Source organism: Anomalospiza imberbis, chromosome 1 (assembly GCF_031753505.1).
Source record: "Anomalospiza imberbis isolate Cuckoo-Finch-1a 21T00152 chromosome 1, ASM3175350v1, whole genome shotgun sequence".
Lineage (NCBI taxonomy): Eukaryota > Metazoa > Chordata > Aves > Passeriformes > Viduidae > Anomalospiza > Anomalospiza imberbis.
This window is the reverse complement of record NC_089681.1, coordinates 128,493,585-128,514,028: the sequence shown is the minus strand read 5'-3', so window position 1 is coordinate 128,514,028 and position 20,444 is coordinate 128,493,585. Positions and strand designations below refer to the sequence as shown.

The 20,444-nt window shown below is 39.3% G+C and overlaps 1 protein-coding gene across 2 annotated transcripts in view; it reads right to left on the bottom strand.

The window, feature by feature from the left end:
• Nucleotides 1-1,066: 1,066 nt before the first annotated feature.
• CALCR (calcitonin receptor) overlaps nt 1,067-20,444 on the bottom strand; it is a 158,909-nt gene continuing 139,531 nt past the window's right edge. For both annotated transcript variants that reach the window (XM_068211045.1, XM_068211053.1), the window contains exons 11-13: nt 18,397-18,615; nt 9,915-9,956; nt 1,067-3,736 (exon numbers count right to left, since the gene is read on the bottom strand). In XM_068211045.1, coding sequence (XP_068067146.1) covers nt 3,515-3,736; nt 9,915-9,956; nt 18,397-18,615 — 483 coding nt within the window. In that variant the 3' untranslated portion in view covers nt 1,067-3,514. The remainder of the gene's footprint in view (nt 3,737-9,914; nt 9,957-18,396; nt 18,616-20,444) is intronic.

Below are 20,444 nucleotides of genomic sequence, written 5' to 3'. Positions count from 1 at the left end.
TCAGCAATGGGAGCCTTCTCAGCACTTGATTTCACTGCTAAAAACAGCTGTTCTTTATTAGGATGAGGGCAACATACTGATCTGTATTTGTGATGTTGAGATTTACTTTATTTTCTCAATTACACTCTGAATGCTCAGTAAAGAGGTTCCTAAATACAAATTTGGGATCCATGTGGAAGTACATAAAAAGTCGTGTAGAGGGCAGAGAGGGCATGTTCACACTGCAGGTTCTCATTGGCTTGGAATCAATTACTGTTTCCATGCAAATGACTTTTAGGTTACAAATCCTCAATTTTTTGAGCAGTATTTAGCTTCACAAAGACACCAAATTTTTAAAATTGCTAGCAGTGGAAATGTAGGTACCTTCACATTTTCAATGTTTCAGATTTCCATCTTTGTAAGTCTGCTCATAATTTGTTTATTGGGGCTGACAAAAAAATGGGAGAAGAGAACAGAAATTCACCACTTTTGCAGGGTTGTTCTTATCCCAGAGCAGAGTTATTTTGCTATGTGAGCACTTTGTAGTGTTTTAATTAAGGTAGCATTATTGTTAACAATTTTAATACAGAGAAAATTGCCTGTTCTACTTTTTTTGCTGTTTTATTTCAGATAAAATATATTTATTAGGTAAATAAAATAACAATCAAATCTTACTTTCAACATCCCATGCCACAACAAATATTTTAATTTGTGCTGTGTTTCTGTACCTCATAAAGAATAACAACCAGCATCCATCTAAATCCATCTAAACCTATCTTCCTGATAGATTTGGTTGCTCAGAGCAACCACACAAAACCTTCTGCCAGAGCAAATGCTCACTAAACTGGACTTTCATGTGTTGGGTGTGGTGTTTGAGAGAAAACAGATACTGCAGAGGTGATAAATGTGAGGTTGCTTTCCTCTTAAAATACACCTTGAATCCACTGATTCAAGTGTCAGCTCCTTCCATACTTTTTGATACACCGATACATTAATTATGTGTTTCTGCTGTTCTTGTGAAATCTATTAGAGTCAAATCACCCTAGTGTCGTATTTGGAATTATTGAGGTTGTATCAGCATTCTCAATATGACTGTCACTAGTGTATGGTGCTATTTATAAAGCAGAGAATAAAATGTACCTTATGTGTGCAATTATGGCATTTCAAACCATGTTGAGATGAAGAAAAATAGCATTTCCCATTGGAAAATATTTTTATTAGAAATTACTCAGTAAGTACCTTTGAAACTCAGCCTTTCCAACAAACCTAAGTGTGATGACAGCCCTAAACTCAGTGTGTATGTTATACCAAATTTTTTGTGGCTGGAAATCATCATCCCTTGACTGAAACCAAAGCTTCCATAAAGACTGACACAAGCACATTGAAGCTGCAAACAATATACTAAACCTCAGATCCTGAATCTGACTTTTCAGAGCACTCTACTAAACAGAGCAAGAAAATATCATTATAGAAGAAAGAAAACAATCATTATAATGGTAAAGCATTTCCATTTTGTACATCCACAGGAACGTAACTGACTGTGAAACAACTTGCACTTACATGTTGTAAACTTTACATTATTAAAACCGACATTTTCGTTATTAAACTCTCTATATTATGCACATTTCTTTTACAATCAGCTCATTTGTGTCTTTAGAAAGCAGGAATGCCTTCTTCAGCCCTCCTGGGAAGTGCAGTGTGCCCCAAAGCTATTCAGAATAATACAGATTCATAGCAGAGCCAGAGCCACTTTATTGTCTTTAACTGTTGACTCTTCTATTTCCTATTGTTCATGGTGAAAGTAGAAAGAGCAATATGACAAATACTGTTGTTTGAAAAAATAACTGTATTCCTTGAAGTCTGAAAAATAGATATATGTGGCTTGAACAAATACACATGGTGGTATTTTCCTGTGAGTGTTCCGCTGGATTGATCATGCGATGATCTGCACCGCCAGCAGACAATTCCTTCTTGTTCCCCAGCTCCTCTTTTGTTTTACAATGGCAGAGCTGGCAGCTTCCTCCTCACTCTGGGGACAATGTGTTGTGGTGCACAGCTGGTGGGTGTGCTGGTGGTGAAAACAGAGCAGCCTCCTTCCCTGCAGGCATTGCCTCATGTATGGACAGGGCAAATCTGGTCCGTTCTCATAGTGCTGGCTTTACAGCCCTGCCTCATGAACTCATTCCCGGAAGGGACTTTTCCAGTGAGATGGTGACTCATGTAGCTAGACACATACATTTTTCTCCATTTAAAATCTACAAATTGAGGGTAAAGCTTACAGTCTGGTTGTTTCAGGGAAAGAAAATCAGCCTGGATAAAATATTTAAAAATGGTTTCAAATCACTGTAGAGGAATTGCACTGTATTGCATAACTCATTCCTGAACATTGAAGAGAGTTTTTCATTGTTCATCCAGGTTAACAGGGATTATCGTGCTAATTTCAATTGAAGCAGAAATAGATCATGAAGATTTTTGGCAAGACTATCTAATGATTAGGAACTCAGGAGAGCAACCAGATTCTAAAAGTAGATTCTTCCTGTGCTAAGATATTGGTTCCTGATTTCTTTCATGGGAACATTTCCTGCCATGATCACAAATTTATAACAGAGACAAGCATTCATCTAGCACTCAACTCAGAATGCCTATTAGATAAAACATAGTTCCCAAACAAATCTCACAGCTTATTCAGAGTGAGACAATTGTGTCTCAATGATGAGTTTCTGGGCAAAGTAATAGGGTGACAATTTTTCCTATAAATAAATATTCTTGAACCACCTGCATTGGTAAATGAAATCTATTTTGAGATGCCTTCAGGACTTGTGTCATTAAACCTGAAGAATTGATTTGTTTCTCTGATGGTGTTTGAGATCTTGGTATGCAATGACTATTTCACCTTAATTTGCTTTAAGCCCCTGCCACTGGGATGATAATATTTTGGGATATCCTTTGGGGATGGTATTATTTTGTGGCATTCTTTGGAAAGCATCAAGATTTCAATACTTTGGAATGACTTTCTGCTGTTCATATGTTTGATTTTTATTGCAATGTGCAAAATATTTTAAGCAGTCATCAAGCTCAATAAAAGGGAAAAATAAAGGGCTCCAAGTCAGTTACACTTTGTGAAAGTTAATGATTTAAAATCTAGTGTTAAGGAAAAGTACCAAAAGCAAAAAGTGTTGAAAGTTTCCAATTGCCACATACTGGTTCTTTCTTTCCTGTTTGCTCTTGGCTACCTGGGGCTGTTACAAATGTCAGATGGTCACTTCATACAGGTATCAGGAGATGTGGAGGTTGCACAGCCTGGTGAGCAGGTCCATGTTCACTCTCTGCTGCAGGAAGAAATGCTGTTCCAGGTCTGCATCTCACTCCCTCTACATCACTGTTGTCAGAGCTTGATGTGGTTTGAATAGGATGTGTCCTTCTGCCTGGGCCTACACTCTGACAAAGCATCTTGGACTTCCACACTCTCACCCTTCTCCCCAGTGTTTTCACAAACAGAACATGAATCGATGTGTTTGCAGTGGCTGGTGCTGAGCTAGGCAGACGTGTCTCCAGATTTTAATGCAACGAGTTCAGAGTCCTCTCCGTATCTTCCATTCAACTGTTCATTGTTGGCATCATGATGGTACAGGTAAACAGGGACCTCAGTGATTGACGTGGCCGTGTAGGAGGTAGATCGTGTGGAACAGTGCTCTCGGCGCCTTTGGCCCCACTGGGTTTTGTACTGTGCCCATTGCCTCTTCAGAGCTCCTTGGACCTGCCAGGGAAACACACGGTTAGGGTGAGGCAAATTCCCAAGGAAAGGAAAGGAAAGGAAAGGAAAGGAAAGGAAAGGAAATTTCAAGGAAAGGAAATTTCAAGGAAAGGAAAGGAAAGGAAAGGAAATTTCAAGGAAAGGAAATTTCAAGGAAAGGAAATTTCAAGGAAAGGAAAGGAAATTTCAAGGAAAGGAAATTTCAAGGAAAGGAAAGGAAAGGAAAGGAAAGGAAAGGAAAGGAAAGGAAATTTCAAGGAAAGGAAATTTCAAGGAAAGGAAAGGAAATTTCAAGGAAAGGAAAGGAAATTTCAAGGAAAGGAAATTTCAAGGAAAGGGGAAATTTCAAGGAAAGGAAATTTCAAGGAAAGGAAATTTCAAGGAAAGGAAAGGAAAGGAAAGGAAAGGAAGGAAAGGAAAGGAAAGGGAAAGGAAAGGAAAGGAAAGGAAAGGAAAGAAAGGAAAGGAAAGGAAAGGAAAGGAAAGGAAAGGAAAGGAAAGGAAAGGAAAGGAAATTTCAAGGAAAGGAAATTTCAAGGAAAGGAAAGGAAATTTCAAGGAAAGGAAATTTCAAGGAAAGGAAAGGAAAGAAAGGAAAGGAAAGGAAAGGAAAGGAAAAGGAAAGGAAAGGAAAGGAAAGGAAAGGAAAGGAAAGGAAAGGAAAGGAAAGGAAAGGAAAGGAAAGGAAAGGAAAGGAAAGGAAAGGAAAGGAAAGGAAAGGAAAGGAAAGGAAAGGAAAGGAAAGGAAAGGAAAGGAAAAGGAAAGGAAAGGAAAGGAAAGGAAAGGAAAGGAAAGGAAAGGAAAAGGAAAGGAAAGGAAAGGAAAGGAAAGGAAAGGAAAAGCTGATGCTGCAGCTGGATTATTTCCCCTGAAATACCTAATGCATTTTGATACCTGAAGAAGTTCAGCCTTGAGTAATGAGACTTTGCCATGAATGGCAAAGTACAAGTACACTTCATGAGTTTGCCAGGACTAATTTTGTAGAAAGAGTTAGAGGATCAGGACAGCTAAACAGAGACTTTGTAAACAGGACAGCTAAACAGAGATTTTTGTGTTCTGGTAATTTAACAACAGATTCTGTGCTCACAAAATATAGAATGGTCATAACCCTCTGAATGCCGAGGATTTCAACCTTTGAATAGTCATTTGCTAAGAATAAGATATTTTATTGAACACTTACAGTAAGAGTTGTGTTATACATGGTTCTAGGAAATTATTTAAACTATTGAGTCCTGCCAGGGAATAAGAAGGACTTCTCCAGCTGCATGTCCATGCAAGGCAGCTCTTGATAGTGTTGTGATATGAGCAGAAAGTGGGCAAATCCTGGCTCTTTTTGTTTAGATCAGTGATTCTGAACAACACAAAATGAGAATAGCAGCAGTGTGGCACAATAATCTGACGTAAATGACCCTCTCCTCCAGAGGAAGGCAGGTGCAAGTAAGGTACTGTGATGACAGGAGCCTACAAGTTTCTGTGGTCCTGCTGAGGTGGGCACTGTTTGCCATTTGGAGAATGTATTGTTATTCACCTTCTCCGAACACATAAAGGAAAAAACCACACGGTTCTGTGGAGGTTAATTAGATATCGAGCATAAGAAAGGCATATGGTCCCAATGGAACTTTAATTACTTGGGCTGTGAGTAAGGTTTACTATGCCAGTGGTGAGAATTGAAGTGAAATAGCTGCATGTGGGGATGTTTTATCACACTATCACCCAAGTTTATTACTGAGAAATAATTACTGGGTCAAAGAGTAATGCAGTGGCAGCACTTGATAGACAAATATTACACAAGTTAAACTTTGTAAAGATTTTAGTCACTTTAAAATTGCCTTTTGATGTTACAGTATGAATATAGTAGCTTTGTTACCCCAGAAGCTATGGGGAGGGACTGTAAGAAGAAATCTTCAGAAGTACTAGGACAGTGACTTTCCCCATATCTCACTGGGGTGGTGGCATCTAGGGCAGACACAAGGAGGATAGTGCAGAAACCTTGTGTGTGCACAGCGGCTCTGCCTGCCCACAGCCACCTGTCCCCCAGTGCACCACAGTCATCAGCCATTGTGCACTTCTGGCCTTCACCTCTGCCCCAAGCTGACCACGTTTGCATTTCACAGCACTTCATCCATTCAGATTGATGTCAGCATCTTTAGTGAAGGCAGCAAGAGCCTGCTCTTAGAGACTTTCTGCTCCTTTCCTAGCCCTCTCCTTCCCCTGCCCCCTGCACAGACCCCAAGGCTTTGATCGCTCTTGCATGGGGAGAAGAGCTGCTGTGCAGGTGAGAAGCTCCTAATACGCTCCCCAGCTGCTCTCAGCTGAACTGGAGTCTGACAGTCCACCAGGGCAACCACAGGTCTGGAGATGGTTAACTGGAGAGGGAAGAACAATGTCACTGAGTCTTACAGAGCCTGTCATGAGGAGTTTATAATTTTGTTCTTCCGAGGGATTAATGCTTACATCATACATATAGTGAGTAGACAACAGCCACGACCCTTCAGTTCAGCTCATGGTCAGAAGTGCCATTATACAGGTCTAAAAGGCTCCAAAGAGCAGTGAGAGCACAAGGTTAAAGTGTCTTTTTTTTTCCTCTGCTGAACTGCTTGTTTGTACAAGGATCTGGCTGCAAATGGATAATGGTTTGTACAAGTTGCTGCATTTGAATAGAACTTGCTAATCTAGCTTTCTGCCACGATTCCAAGAATCTCAGATGATCATAACTCAGTGCCAACCAAAACCATTCAGGCATGGATTTTAAATATGTAAGCAGCATTACTGAAAATCACATGCATGGCCACAACATATTAATGACTGAAGAGGCACCTGGGGACCACAAGGCACACGGTGATGCTTGCCATGCTTTCCACTGTGATGGCAGATAAACGAAGGCAAAGACTTGAAGCAGTGAAGAGCCCAAGTTTATTTACTCTAGTCTTCAAGACTTTAAAGGTATTTCTGTTCTCTATTAGCCATTCACACCTCATTGGCATGTAAGATACATCATGGCTGTTTTTTCCCCAAATAGACTTTCCATTCCATTGTCCATCCTTGCAGTCTAGAAGCAATTCCAGGCTTGAAAATGTGGTCTGGTGAGCAGACTATTGCAGAGACCTTGTGTCATCTGTACAAAACTGTTGCTGTTGGACAGAGAAACTGCACTTCTACTGGACACCAAGATTTTATATGAAAATATACAAGAAGATTTTAGATTTCAAAAGTAAAAAAAAATTACATTGTTTATGTGTTCTTCCAGATGAATGAAGACATTAGTACAGCTTTTTATTATTAGATTCCTTTCTATAGATGCTCTCATGGTACTTAAGTGAGATTAGTGAGGCAGTAGTGATGAATGCACTATAAAACACACTAAAGTGATTCTGAGTTTAGCATTGTTTCTCCTGGCTAAGTTCATGTATTTCAGTCTTGAAGTTAAATGTTCCAGTAGGAAAAAGTAAATCCCAGATTAGCCAAGCTTCTGCAGTACTAAAATTAATCTCCTTGCCCCACACTGAATTTTCTCATGAGAAATACTTTTAGCCTCTATGGCAGCAGATGTATGCAGCAGCTTGTAAACAATCTTGTATCATGACTGAAGACTAGACTGTGTCTTTGATCTGTGTAGTTCTGCTTATTCCAGGACTGGGGGAAGTTAGCTCAATTTTCTTGGTCAAACTCAGATTAGTGCTGCCTTTGGAAGGCCCTAATACCAGCTTGGCATTAGTCTGTTGCTGGTTTTCTATAGGTTTTGTGCCTTATATATCTACATGTTGTGTAACTGCAGAGATAAATGGGAGGAAAGGATCACAATCCTTTCATCCTCTCCTGTCCCAGAACAGCCCAGCCCAGCTACTCTAGTGCATGAACTTTGCTGAGTGTTTATGGGTAATGTGCTGCTGCAAGTAGCACCAAACTTCCTTGAGTCTGTATTAGAGAGGTATCATCTTTGACGCTGCTCACCTTAATTGGAAATTCTAAAAAAAGCTTTCCTAAATAAAATTTCCTAGAAGAAAATAATGAGAGGGTTTTTCAGCACTCCTGCCACTGACAGTCTGCAAATCTGAAGCAGATGCAGTGATTTTGAAAATGGGTATAATGGTGAAAAGTACCCAAGTGCCAATAAAATCACTCTCAACAAGTCTGAGAAACCTGCATCCTTACAGTCATTTGTTTTTACTGCCTGACACTGATCCATGTTTCTGATCAGCTGTTCTACCAAGGAGTCATCAATCTTGCATATTGGCAAGCAGATGCTTCAGATGTGCATACCTTGAGAATTGTATTCCTGGGGTTGTAAAGGTGGACATGTTCTTCTGACATTGTACCATTGCCAAAAGTACTTTGGAATTAGAGCTAGTTGATGAAACTAAGAAACTAATGTACTTTAAGATACTTTATGTTTTCAGCACATTTTATTGCAACCTTTCCTCATTTTTAACATTGCTACAACCTTTAATCTAGACAAATCTGGGTATTCTCATTAGAGATGGAGAATCAACCTTTTGCACTAAAGCTATAAAACATTAATGGAATTAGTTTTGCAAAATCTAATCTGAAAAAAATGGAGGTGACACTGGGGGGAGAGAAGAAGGCAGTGTTCAAGACCAGGATTTTGGGGTAACACATTGTTTGGAGTCCAGTGAGGAGACACTGGAGTACTGCTTGTACACAGTGATGCAGCCACTCTTATAGGCAGAGGATGCTTCAAAACCTGCCTGACTGGTCTCTACTTTCTTCACAGTAGGTCCTCCATACTAGGGAGTATCAGAAGTTTTTCTTTGTTTCCAGGGCATGGATATTCAGCTGTGTCAGAGTGATGACAGTAAGGGAGAAGGAGAAAGGTGATAGTAGCCTGCAGATACCAGGGACAGAAATGTGTTAGGAAAAGAGTTCTACATGTCTTCAACTTTGTTTAGTTGCATGAAACCGTGAACTTCTGTAGCGTGATCTTTACAGCTCTCACTTTGTGTTAGGTTCTGATGTGATTAGCTGCACACATTTTGCCATTCTCTTTCATGCCTCCTGAGCCACACTACAGAACTGCAGCTGAGGCTTCTCATCTTTTTTATTCAGTTTCTCTGTACATTTACACAGGGAAAATGTACAGAGATGTTGACAAACTGTGGCAGAATTTAATACTCTCTGCTATCCTGAATGTTATCAAATCAGCCAGTAACACCTTATCAATAAGATAGCCTGCTTCCAGTTTATAGCAAAACATAGTGTGGTCATGTCACTACATGAAATTTATTAGTTTCTAATAATATACAGGGATAAAGAGGAGCACAAATGTCTCTCTAGGTTTACTTACTGAGTGCTAGCATCACAAAGTTTGTTCTGTACCTAATTAATCTGCTCTGGATTGAAAATGAACTTTTTAATGGACTTCCTAGCTTTGCTAAGATATATGGTATTTTATTTCGTTACAGTTGAATGCTCTTGATGTGTTGAAAAAGCTTTTTTCTGCCAACCATCTTTGGAAAATAGCTTACTGCAGGAATTTAAATGGTTCTTGAAGTATTTTAACCTCCTATTTTTTGTAAAAAAAAAAGAAGTAGTAAAGTGGATCTAAAACCCACTGTAGGTGTAAATTAATATATATGATCCAGCTGTAAGAGATTGGGAGAGATCTTTGCCTCAAGGGTTTTTATTTCTCAGTTGCTACACAAGAGACATTGACTGTAAAAAGGCCAGTGCTAATCCTCAAAGGAGGTCAAGCAATCGCACCTCCACCTCTGACAGTGCTACCAGGGATGGATTTGCCGTGGCTCTGGCCTGAGCTCCCCTCTGCATTCTTCAGACAGATCTCTGAATGTCTTCTCTGTTTCTTATTGAGTATTGTGGTCCTTCCTGCTGTTCTGGGGCAGGAAGGGGTTTAAAGCATTTTTCTCCTTTACTTAGACCTCCATCTCAAACTTGCAGATAGTAGGGCAAGAGTGTCATGCCTGTACCTCATTAGCTGCCATCTGCTTTGTAATGGTAACAGACCTGATTAATCTGCTTGGGGATATTCCAGTCACACTCTGTGCAGAGCTGTCAGAAATACACACCACTGCTCGTGTGTAGAGAGTAAAAGCAACTTGGTCTGGCTTCAAAGTTTGTACTGCCACATGCTTCACATCTGCATTAATGAACAGCAGGATGACTATTTTACAAGTTCTGCTCATTTTCTGCATTTCATGTACTTACCTCACCATTGAAGAAGCAGAATATGGTAGCCACAAGTAAGCCCTAAGAGAAGGAAAAGAAAAGAGTTTAGAGATCAGAATATATAGACTTCATCATGTTTTGGAAAATTGGACTTGATGGATACAGGACAAAAACATTACTCCACTTCCTCTGCATCACAGACACTCCCCATCTTTCACAGGTATGCTATTAAATGGATTTTTTGTCTTTTCATAATGTTTTCTGTTCCCCCACCCCGTATTACTATTTCATAGATTATCTGTTATGGTTATAAAGTTATTTATATATAAGAGATGTAGAGAAGGAAAATAAAAGGTAGGTATGTATTTTGCTTACAGAGGAGAACCACACTGCCACTAATTTTGCTGTAGAGATGGTAGAGGAATTTTGTCCTATATATTGCCACTCACTCACCAGAGTGTAGCTATCCAGACAAAAGTGTCAGACACAGAGAACCCAGCTGTCCCAGGAAGGTTTTAAATTGAACTGTATGTCAGGATAAGTGAACTGGTATGTTGGGCATCACAATGGATGGAGAGGATATGAGAAGAGGTGTAAGTGGTCAGAAAAAGGAAAAAACCTACCACAGCACATGAGTTAGAGAGTAGGGAGGCAGAAAAAAAGAGACACTGCATATCACAGCTTGGTTGTAAATGGCTTTAAGTTAATTTCATCATCACCAGAGCTGTTCAGATAGCATTTCACTGCTGCTATAAGATTTAACAGGGCCAAGGCAGGAATATGAGATGGCAAAGTGTGAAATTAATAATATTGCACAGAGAGCCTGCCATTCAGGATTATGTAGTTACACTGGTCCATGTCCTAACTGCATTTGCTCTTATTAAAATAGTGTTACATATCATCACTGGGAGCCAAATGCCTTAATTTTAAATTACTTAAAGTAGTTATTATAAACTAAACATATGGCAGTTTGTGAAATTGAGGGAAAACTGCAATGCAGCTTATGTTCCCAAGGGCTGCTTTGAAGAGCTTTACAGCTGTATCTTTTCCATAAAAGCTTCATTTAAATGATTACCAGTTGAATTGTAGATAATGCTTTGCAAAATGTCTTGGACTCTCAGATGTATATTTTGCACCACAAACAGGATAAACAATAATTTTTAAACAAAATGCTTATATAGAGATACACAGGCTGGTTTGGACAAGTGCTGACCACTTTAATAATGACAATTATTTTTCTGTAATAGGTTTTCTCTGATGCAGAATTTGTAATTCGACATAAATTCAAATATCAACATGAAACAGCACGTAGGAAGAGGATGAAGGGTAGACATAGTGAAAAATAAAAGTTTCCTTTCATATTTTGGCAAAGCAGTGAGTATTCTCAAAAAACTCCAATCACACCATGCAGTAAGCATGTCCACAATAGCTTGTCCATAAGTTTTGGGCTAAGAAGCTCCACAAATTCAAACAAAACCTTACAGCTCTGAAGCAGGACTTTGCCAGACCAGGCACTCCTAAATCAAAATTTTTGTAAAGGTAGAAAATGCACCAGTTCCTTGCAGCCTGCACCAATGCTGTTTGTGCTGTGCACAGTTGGGCACATCCTCTGCTCTTGAACTGCTCTGGGCACCCTTGCAGCAGGGGTCTGCTATTCTGCTAAATGTGGTTTCACTAACAGCAGTCAGCCTCAATGACAAAGCAGATGGATCTTGATCTTCTCTGGGAGCAGGGATGCTCAATGGACAGTCTACATGAGGCATGGAAAATCAGAAGACAGCACGGGGAGAGAAAGAAGCAGGGAATTTTTTTTCAAGTTTACTCTTTAGTGAGAGTGTTTAGGGGGAATGTGGGAACCTCAGTTTGCCTAAAGACAGAAATTGAACCTGAACTATTGAAGTGAAGCCATTTTCCATTTCAATTCCTGCACAGTATTGCAATTCTTCTGTTATGTCCTGCAATTGCTCCACTTTTCTGCTATTCAAGAGTGTTGTTACCTTAATGAATATTTTCTCCTGTCAACTTCTGACAGAAAAGCTAAAGAAGAAGGTGGAGTGATGCCTCGTATCCCTTTCAGTTTCTGTTCTAGTTTAGAGTGAGCTGAAAGCACACCTGGCTTCTTGCTATTTTGAGACTATGCATGTTATACATGTTCTGGCTGAAGAAATTATGTTCTGTAGTCTATTCCATGTATATCCCACTGCTCTTCTTTCACCTGCCACGGCCCTCTGGACTCTGCCATCTGCCTTTCTATTATTTCTATTTCGCTTTCTATTATTCCTATTTCTATTTCTGTTTCTGTTTCTTTTTCTTTTTTTTATACATAAAGTTTTGCCATAGTTCAGAGGGCTATTGTTATCTTCAGCTGTAAAGCCACAGAGATTTCATTAGCAAACACCAGCTTTGTCTCTCTGGAGCCAGGAGGGCTTGGGATGACCATAATTCCACAGCGTATCTATTAAAACATGTGACAGACTACGTGTAGGTTAATTATTTCATTTAAGGCCCATGGGTTATTTCTCATATCTCTTTGACACATATCTTCCAAATTCTAACTGTTACTAGTTTTTGCTCAGTATACAACTCTTGCTGAGGATGAAATGTTTAAGTCAATTATATCTCTCTGCCACTGTGTGGAGTTGTTAAACTAACCTGTGATATATTGTCTACTCCCAGCAAGATAATGTTGGCTGTGGTGTTGAAAGTGGAAATAAAGAATATATTTGTTTTAAGATGAGGACCTTTAATGACTTCATCTGAAATTCCTTATTTCTGAAACAATGTGAAGAACAAATGAATGTGGCTTTCACCTGAATCATGCCATAGGGATTGTCCAGAGACAGCAGCTCTCAGACCTTCACATACCTTACCTTATTAACACTGTAATGAGTTTTTTCCAGTGTTTAAGTGACTAAACTGGTCTAAGTAAATTCTTTGCTTGACAGGTATTTAATTTTTATATCACTCTCCTAGAAGACATGAGTGTGTTGAAGAGAAGTTTGAGTAATTTGCTCAGGTTAAAAATGAACAAATAAAAAATACCAATGCAGATACTGCAAAATTACCTAGGTTTCTCATACCTCTTTTAATTTTTTAATTTGAGCTTATGTCTCCATGAAACCAAGAAAGCATATATAGATACACTTATTCCTGCTGTTCCTGACCATGTCCAGGGCCCTAGTTCCTGTCCTAATCAACCATACACTGTGTTGCTGTTAAGATTTTAGTGGGGTTATATATTCTCTATTGATGGTAGAAGATAATGTACAGATGTACAGGGGGTCATAATATAAAAATCAGTTTTTGATTCTCTATGTGGACTTTGCTCTATGTCCATTCACTTCTAACTTCTCGAGCTGAATGAAAAAAAAAAAAAAAAAAAAAAAAAAGGTTGAGGATGCTATTACCACCTCTCTTATTTTGGCAAAATCAAATGCTTTGAGAAAAAACCAGCAGTGTGTTTCAGTGTGTTTCTCACCACCTTCACTCACAGCACACCCATACAGCATCTCTAAATGACTGCATTATGAATTTTTAATTTATGTTGCATGAAAAAAAAATAAGCAAAGCAAAGAACGTGTCTGTGCAGTTTCTGTTGCCACTGAGGTGGGGAGATTGTCATGAGAGGGCTGAAGACAGCAGCCCACCTGCTGCAAAATGATAGAGACATCCCATCAGCCAAAGCTTATGCTTTGCTTCTCCTGCTCTCTATGGGGATTTCATCACTGTCATTTTTTGCATGAAATTTTCATATAAAATTGGCACTTTATTGTATGCAGCTTACAAAATTGGCTTAAAATATTAAAAAGTTTTTAAACTACTAATAATTCAAAGAGAAAAAAAAAGAACAGAATATAAAGAAAAAAATGCTTGTGTTGTCAAAAACAGTCCTATAACCTGAAGTTTGAACAGAAGGAGAAAATATTTCTGCCTGGTTTGGCATTATAGAGGATATTTATTTCCTTTTAAACTCAGAAACAGATGGAATGAATACCTTCTAAAATACATTGAAATTTCTCACTATTTTTAACAGGCTACTTTTAAATGGGTTAATTTTGTTCTGTATAAGGCTGCATAGAGAGCTGAATTTAAAACTTTGAGGCAGTGTGGATATCTATGCAGTCCAAACCCAGGCTAAAAAGATTCAAAATATCCTTGTACCAGACCAGGCCCCTGTGAGCTGCATCCTCCTGCCTGGCAGGGCGGGTGCTGCAGTCCCGAGGGTGCTGCTTGGAAGTTGCTGAGTGGCACACAAGGGATCTCACTTGTGGAGAAAAAGACAGTGTTTATCCTCTGTTCAGCAGAAAAAACCCTTTTGATTTGCCAATAAAAACCAAGGCTCTTATGCTGAAGAGCATTTTAATTTCTCATTAGAGGTAGACTTACACATTTAGAGCCTCAGTCACCAAGGTATTGAGAGGAGTAGCGTTAGCTGCTTGTGTACTGCTGTTGATTCAGGGGCTGTTCTTCCACCCCTCCCTCACAGATCTCCACAGTGACAGTGCCATTTTATGTAACCTGGCAGACTCTAAAAACCTTGCTTGAAGGTGCTGGAATTCGAATGGGACAGTTGGTGTAGGGAGCTTGAAAGCCAAGGCTTATTCATCCCTGGGCTGGTTTGAGAGCTCTGGGAGGACACATATATATGTGTTTATATATGAGATTAGCTGCTGCATTATGCAGTTAATTTTCTACTCTTCCTTTTTTCTTGTGAGGCTTTCTGACCAATGTCAGAAATCAGAGGCTGGGGTAGTGGTCCTGAGGTAGCAGAACCTCTGACAGAAGCACAGCACCCCAATCTCTTTTCATCCTGGGACTCCTCAAAAGGTTTTCAGAGGTTCCAAGGATGAAGGAAGTGCCAGCTCCAGCCCCAGCACAAGCAGAGGTGCAGGAGGCCCTGCCAGGTCACCAGGCACAAGCCACATCTCTCTTGCTCTATCTTGGAATGGAGATCTGAATGCAGCTACATGCAGGACCAAGGGCTGTTGCTGTGCCACTCTTTCACAGGAGGCATTCCCTTTGCCCAGGTGTACCATTTTGTCTTCACTGGGCAGCATGATGGGGTTTTCAGGCTTATGTGCTTTCATACCAGAGGTGTGCAAGGAGCTGGCATATGCAGTGTCCTAATGCTTTAAAGCCTGAAGGAGTTTGCATCTTTCATGTGATTTCAGCATCACCGACCAAGTTTTGAAAATCAGGTCCTTTAAGGTAGATCTGCAACTCACTGGCTCTTGTGGAGTGCAAATGTTTGCTTTGTGGTGCCTAATTTAGGAGCTCTGTGAAATAGGATAGCTGTGTGTGTTCATCGATGCATCTACAGCATCCCAATCCATGCATTTACAGCATCCCAATCCATGCATGTCATTCCAGTTAAGGTGTGCTGGTTTTGTGTAGGGTAGAGATAATTTTCTTCACAGTAGCTGATGTGGGGCTCTGCTGTGGATGTGTGTTGGCTATAGTTTTGATAATGCAGGGTTGTTTTAGCTATGGCTGAGCAGGATCTCCAAAAGTCAAGGTCTTTGATGCTTTTCATCTCACGCCACCTTGAGAGGGCTAGGAGTGCACAAGGAATTGGGAGGGGACACAGTCAGGACAGCTAAACCCAGCTGATCCAAGGAATATCCCAGATCATATGGCATCATGAGCAGCATATAAAGTGGGAGAAGAAGAAAAAGAGGGATGTTAGGAGTGCTGGCTTTTTTGTTGTCCCAGGTAATTTATACGTGTGATGAAGCCCTACTTCCCTGAGGATGGCTGAACTACTGCCTGGCCACGAGAAGGTGAGAATGAGCTCTGTATTTTGCTTTGCTTGCATATGTGGTTTTTGCTTTATCTACTAAACTGTCTTTATGTCAGCTCATGAGTTTTCCCTGTTTTCACTTTTACCCTTCCAGTTCTCTCCTCCATGCCAGTGCAGGGAGCAAGTGAGTGGCTCTGTGGGGCTGAGTTGCCAGCTGGGGTTAAACCACAACATAATAGTTGAAATGTCTTTCTCTTGCCTGGTGTACTTTTCATTTCAATTTTCTGGAGACTAAAGAGCTGATATTGGTGATGGTGAGAAGATACATGAACCTCTGCATTTAGAGGATTAATGGGAAGTTGGTTAGCTGATCATGAAAAGTGTATGCATTCCCATTTGCAGCACAAAAGCCAGCCTTCCATTTTTTTATCATTTATGTATTTGTTCTTCAGATCTGTTAAGAAGAATTTGGTTGATTGTGTGAAAGACACAGTAGACATTCAGTGTTCATGAATTGTTCATACAACTATATTTGAAAAACCACTTCTGCTTAAAATGGTGAGCATTGATGACACCATCACAAAAAGAGTGGGACAGATCAAAACCAGATTTCTGCTGTTACTCAGAAATGACTTCAGCAGAAAAAACCTAGTTTGCTGATAAATAAAAAAAATGAAATGAAATGAAATGAAAGGAAATGAAATGAAATAAAAATAATAAAATACTGGTGTGTTTTTTTTCAGCCGGGAAAACCATTTTCTAAAAGAAATACCATTACATGTTTTTTTTTTTGTGAAAAAAATCTTTCTTATCTTCAATCCTCTGAGTTTTACAATAGACTGCAGTGTTTGTTTACACCATTTTTGTGTACATGAATTATATAACACATCAATCCTTCATGTTCACTTTAAGAAGTCATGTACTGTGAACACCTGCCTCTCTTTCTGTTCTAGAAAAGGCATAAAATTTTCTCATTTAAGCAGTGCAGAACTGAAGAATGTGTAACATTTTGCACCAAAAAAAGATGGGTAATTTTTCCCAGGATGCTTGCTTGTATATGACTGACATGCCATGAGCTGCAAAACCCCACAGACTCTTGCTGGTGTCTGCACAGGCTGGCTGTGCTGTGGGTCATGGGAGCACGATAGCTAGCAGGGAAACAGCCACTACACAAGCTAATACAGTATCTGCTAAGTACAGAACCAGCCCTAGAAGAAAATGAGCACCAGAGGAGTGATTATACAGCTGGCAATCAATCTTAAATATGCATAGAAGAAATGTTAGGGAAAGGATTAAGAATGCTTATTTTAGGTTACAGTTAAAAATCCAGTCTAAGTGGAAAAGGGAGGATTGCAGTTGGCTGCAGCCAGCAGGACAACTGCACAGCCCTTCCAAAAGGCCAAATTCTAGCAGGAAGCACACCAAGATGATACCACAGAGGTGTCAGGAGTTCTTCTGTGTGAGCAGAAGGAATCCATCAGGGATGAAACTTTCCTGCCTTGGATCCCTCCCTCACCCAACCCCCTTCATCAGTGCAGCCTCCATTTTAACCTCAGTTTGGTGATTTTCTGTTGCATAATGATCACAATTAGAATTTTTAATTTAGACAATTATAATTGGTTTTGAAATTCTCCAACAACTGCATGGAATTTAAAATATATTTTAAGAGTAAAGTGATTATTGTAACACTCTGTCTTATCCTAACTTGTTAGAATTGCAATCAAATAACTTGTCACCAAAAAACTAATTTGGAGATATTCCTTTTTAGCTCTTGTAAATGAAAAAGTAACAATACAGGCAACAATAGAAGAAACAAAGCTGTCATTCCTTTCAAGCAGAACTGTAATATAAGATGTCATACACTTCAAAAGTAGACCTATAACTTCAGTTAATCTACCCATGCAGCAGTAGGAGCACCCACAGTTTTGAAGGGATAAGGACGATAAGCAGGATATATAATCTGACAGGGTGAATAGATTTTGGTAGCCTTATTTATCATTTCATTTAAGGAAAAAGCACTACTGATTTTTAAGCTGTTTCTTATTAAAGCATTAAAATAATTTCTCCACTTACCTTCCATATGAATGGAAGCAAGAAAGTGGTCACCATATTCACTCATGTTCACCACTACTCACAAATGCACTGGAAACCTGCCTTTCCTAGTCAGTATAGGACTGGATATATTCCAGTCAGTCAACCACATAACCCAGCATTTAAATTCATTTTGGTTTGTCTAGTTTATTTTCCAGAGAAAATAAACTAGACTTACTGAATGATGCTGTATTTTCAGAGTGTTTTTGAAATCAAAATGTCAGTCTGATAATTTAAACTGCCTAATAATGGAATTATAACTCCCAAATGAAGCTTAGTTGCCTCTGGTTCTTCTTTTGTGTTTTGGCATTCACTCTGAACAACAGTTTGCTAACACTGCTTATTTTGATATTAAGGTCACAACACTAGTTTTAGTCAATTGGAGCACTTCAACAGAAGTTGTACTGGAACATAACAGCCCTCTGTGAACTCAGTTTTCTCTCCATTGTTTAGAAATACTGTAAACTGATAATTTTGGTGACTTATTACATTGTTTCCCCCTATCTTGTCTCTGTTCTTTACCCAGTGGTGTTGCTTGTGCAAATCCAGATAATCCAATACTGTAAAATGGTTGGAAAAGAATTGAAAACCCAGTTATTTTCAGTTTCAGGGAAAAACGCCTGGCAACAGTATCTTTGAGTAAATTAGCTTAACATCAAAGAATTCAACTGCACTGAAGCTGCTACATACCTGGTAATGCATTAGTATGTGCATAATGTAATCATATATTTCTCCAGCAAGTCGGTTTTCTGGTCTCCAGGGAATAATAACAAACTGAATTCCCAGTAAGGGCACCAAGATTAAAGTAGCTCTGACAGCTTTCATATACATGTTGGACTCAGCACGGTGGGTATCTCTCAGCTTTGTCACCAAAACTCGGACAATGTTCAGCAAAAAGAAAAAATTTACCTGCAAAAACAAAGCTATTCTACGTGAAAGCGTTCAAATTAAACAGACATTCAAAATAAAAATACAAAGCACATAAATGGCAGTAAACTGTAGCTTTCTAGCTTTATTGCATCTTATAATGGGCAGTTCCTTGGCAGTCAGATCTTGGAAAATATTTTGAATATTTTCTGGAAAGATCTGTTAAGCAGCTCTACATGCTTTGGAGCCTGCATGGATTCTTCAGGCAGGCAGGGGTTAGTTCTAGGATGCAATGGATGTTTTGACACTGATGTGGGCAGATTCAGGGTTTCCAGGGAACACTAAATATTATTTTAATATTGGAAGTTCAAATGGGGTGGACAATTTTTCCCCTAGAAATAACTATATCTCTGTCCTGAGTCTGACAGTTGCCAAGCTATCTTGCCAGGTGAGATAAACTCCAGCATGTCCCTGGGCACATGGGACCTACGGGAGCACACAATTTCCCTAAGGAATATGCTCCATGGACTAATGCTTCAGGCTTGTCTGTGAGCAGGGGTGTAAGGCTGTTCTTGAGGAAAACCTAGGTTATCTCTTGCCTCCACCAGGCTGCAGGGACCCTGTGGTACTGTACGCACAGGGAACAGGTAACAACTGCTGTCTCAGGGCAGAAAATTTTGCTGCTGATCCTTATGATCAGTGATACCAAATAGTTCAGCATCTCCTCTCCCCAGTTATTTCTAGAAATCTGATCTCAGCATAGAGTAACCTGCCCTTGACCCTGGCTTCACAGAGAGCTCCTGGTGGGATATGCTGAGAGCCTGCAGGAAGAGGGAGGGCAGACCCAGGCTGGTAATGAGCTCGGTGGTTACCCTGTGGACATCCCTGGATCACAGACCCCTCTGTCTCCAGTGTACCCAGACTGCTCTTTTCCACTCTGCTACAGTAAAAGCAGACACTGACACTTTGGAACTTTAATGTACTTTCTTTTTCTTGCTAATTTTTTGAAATAAGTATGTAAGTGTATAACTTCCATAGATATTTCAAGAGCTCAAATCATATATATATATATATATATATATATAAAAAACTTCCATAGATATTTCAAGAGATCAAATCATATATATATAACTATATATACCAGAAATTTCAGTTGAATTTTTTCAGAACAATGAATCAGCAAGCTCTGATAAAACATTTCATCACTTCTAAACTACACTGGGAGACCTTTCAACTGTTTTACATTTGTGCTCTACTAGAAAAGAGGAATAATAAATTACTTCTGAGGTCCCACTCAACATTAAATCTAAACTTTATTCTCCATCCTATTCCAACTTCACTCACTCTTCTTAGCCTTCACTTTTAGATTTTCTGAAAGAAACTGTGAAAAGTCAAAGAAAGACTACAAAGTTAAAAATCCTCAGCTCTTCTGAATCAGCCTGCCACTGATTTTTTTGTAGCAAATCAGGCAGGACATACTGCAGACATTGACATCTTCATAAGAAAAATAACACTGGAAATGACATAAGCACAACACAGAAATAATAATGTCTTATTTTGAAAACAGCTACAGATTGCTCTTTTTCCATAATAGTTGCTTCTTTTTTATTTGTGGCCAAGATGTACAGACTGGGATCACAATGACAAAAATAAAGGTTAAATGGCCTGTCTCAGATGGTAATTGGCATTACAATAGCAGATACAGCCAAGATTGAACCAACAAACCCAAAATAAATGTGATTCTATGGGACCAACAGACTACCTATAAGGCAGGGAAGGATGGGCTATTTCATATAGCTGATGCTAAAGACTCCTTCTCCAGAAAGGGTAGAAAAATTTTTTTGTTTTTTCAGCTATTATATGGGAAGTTG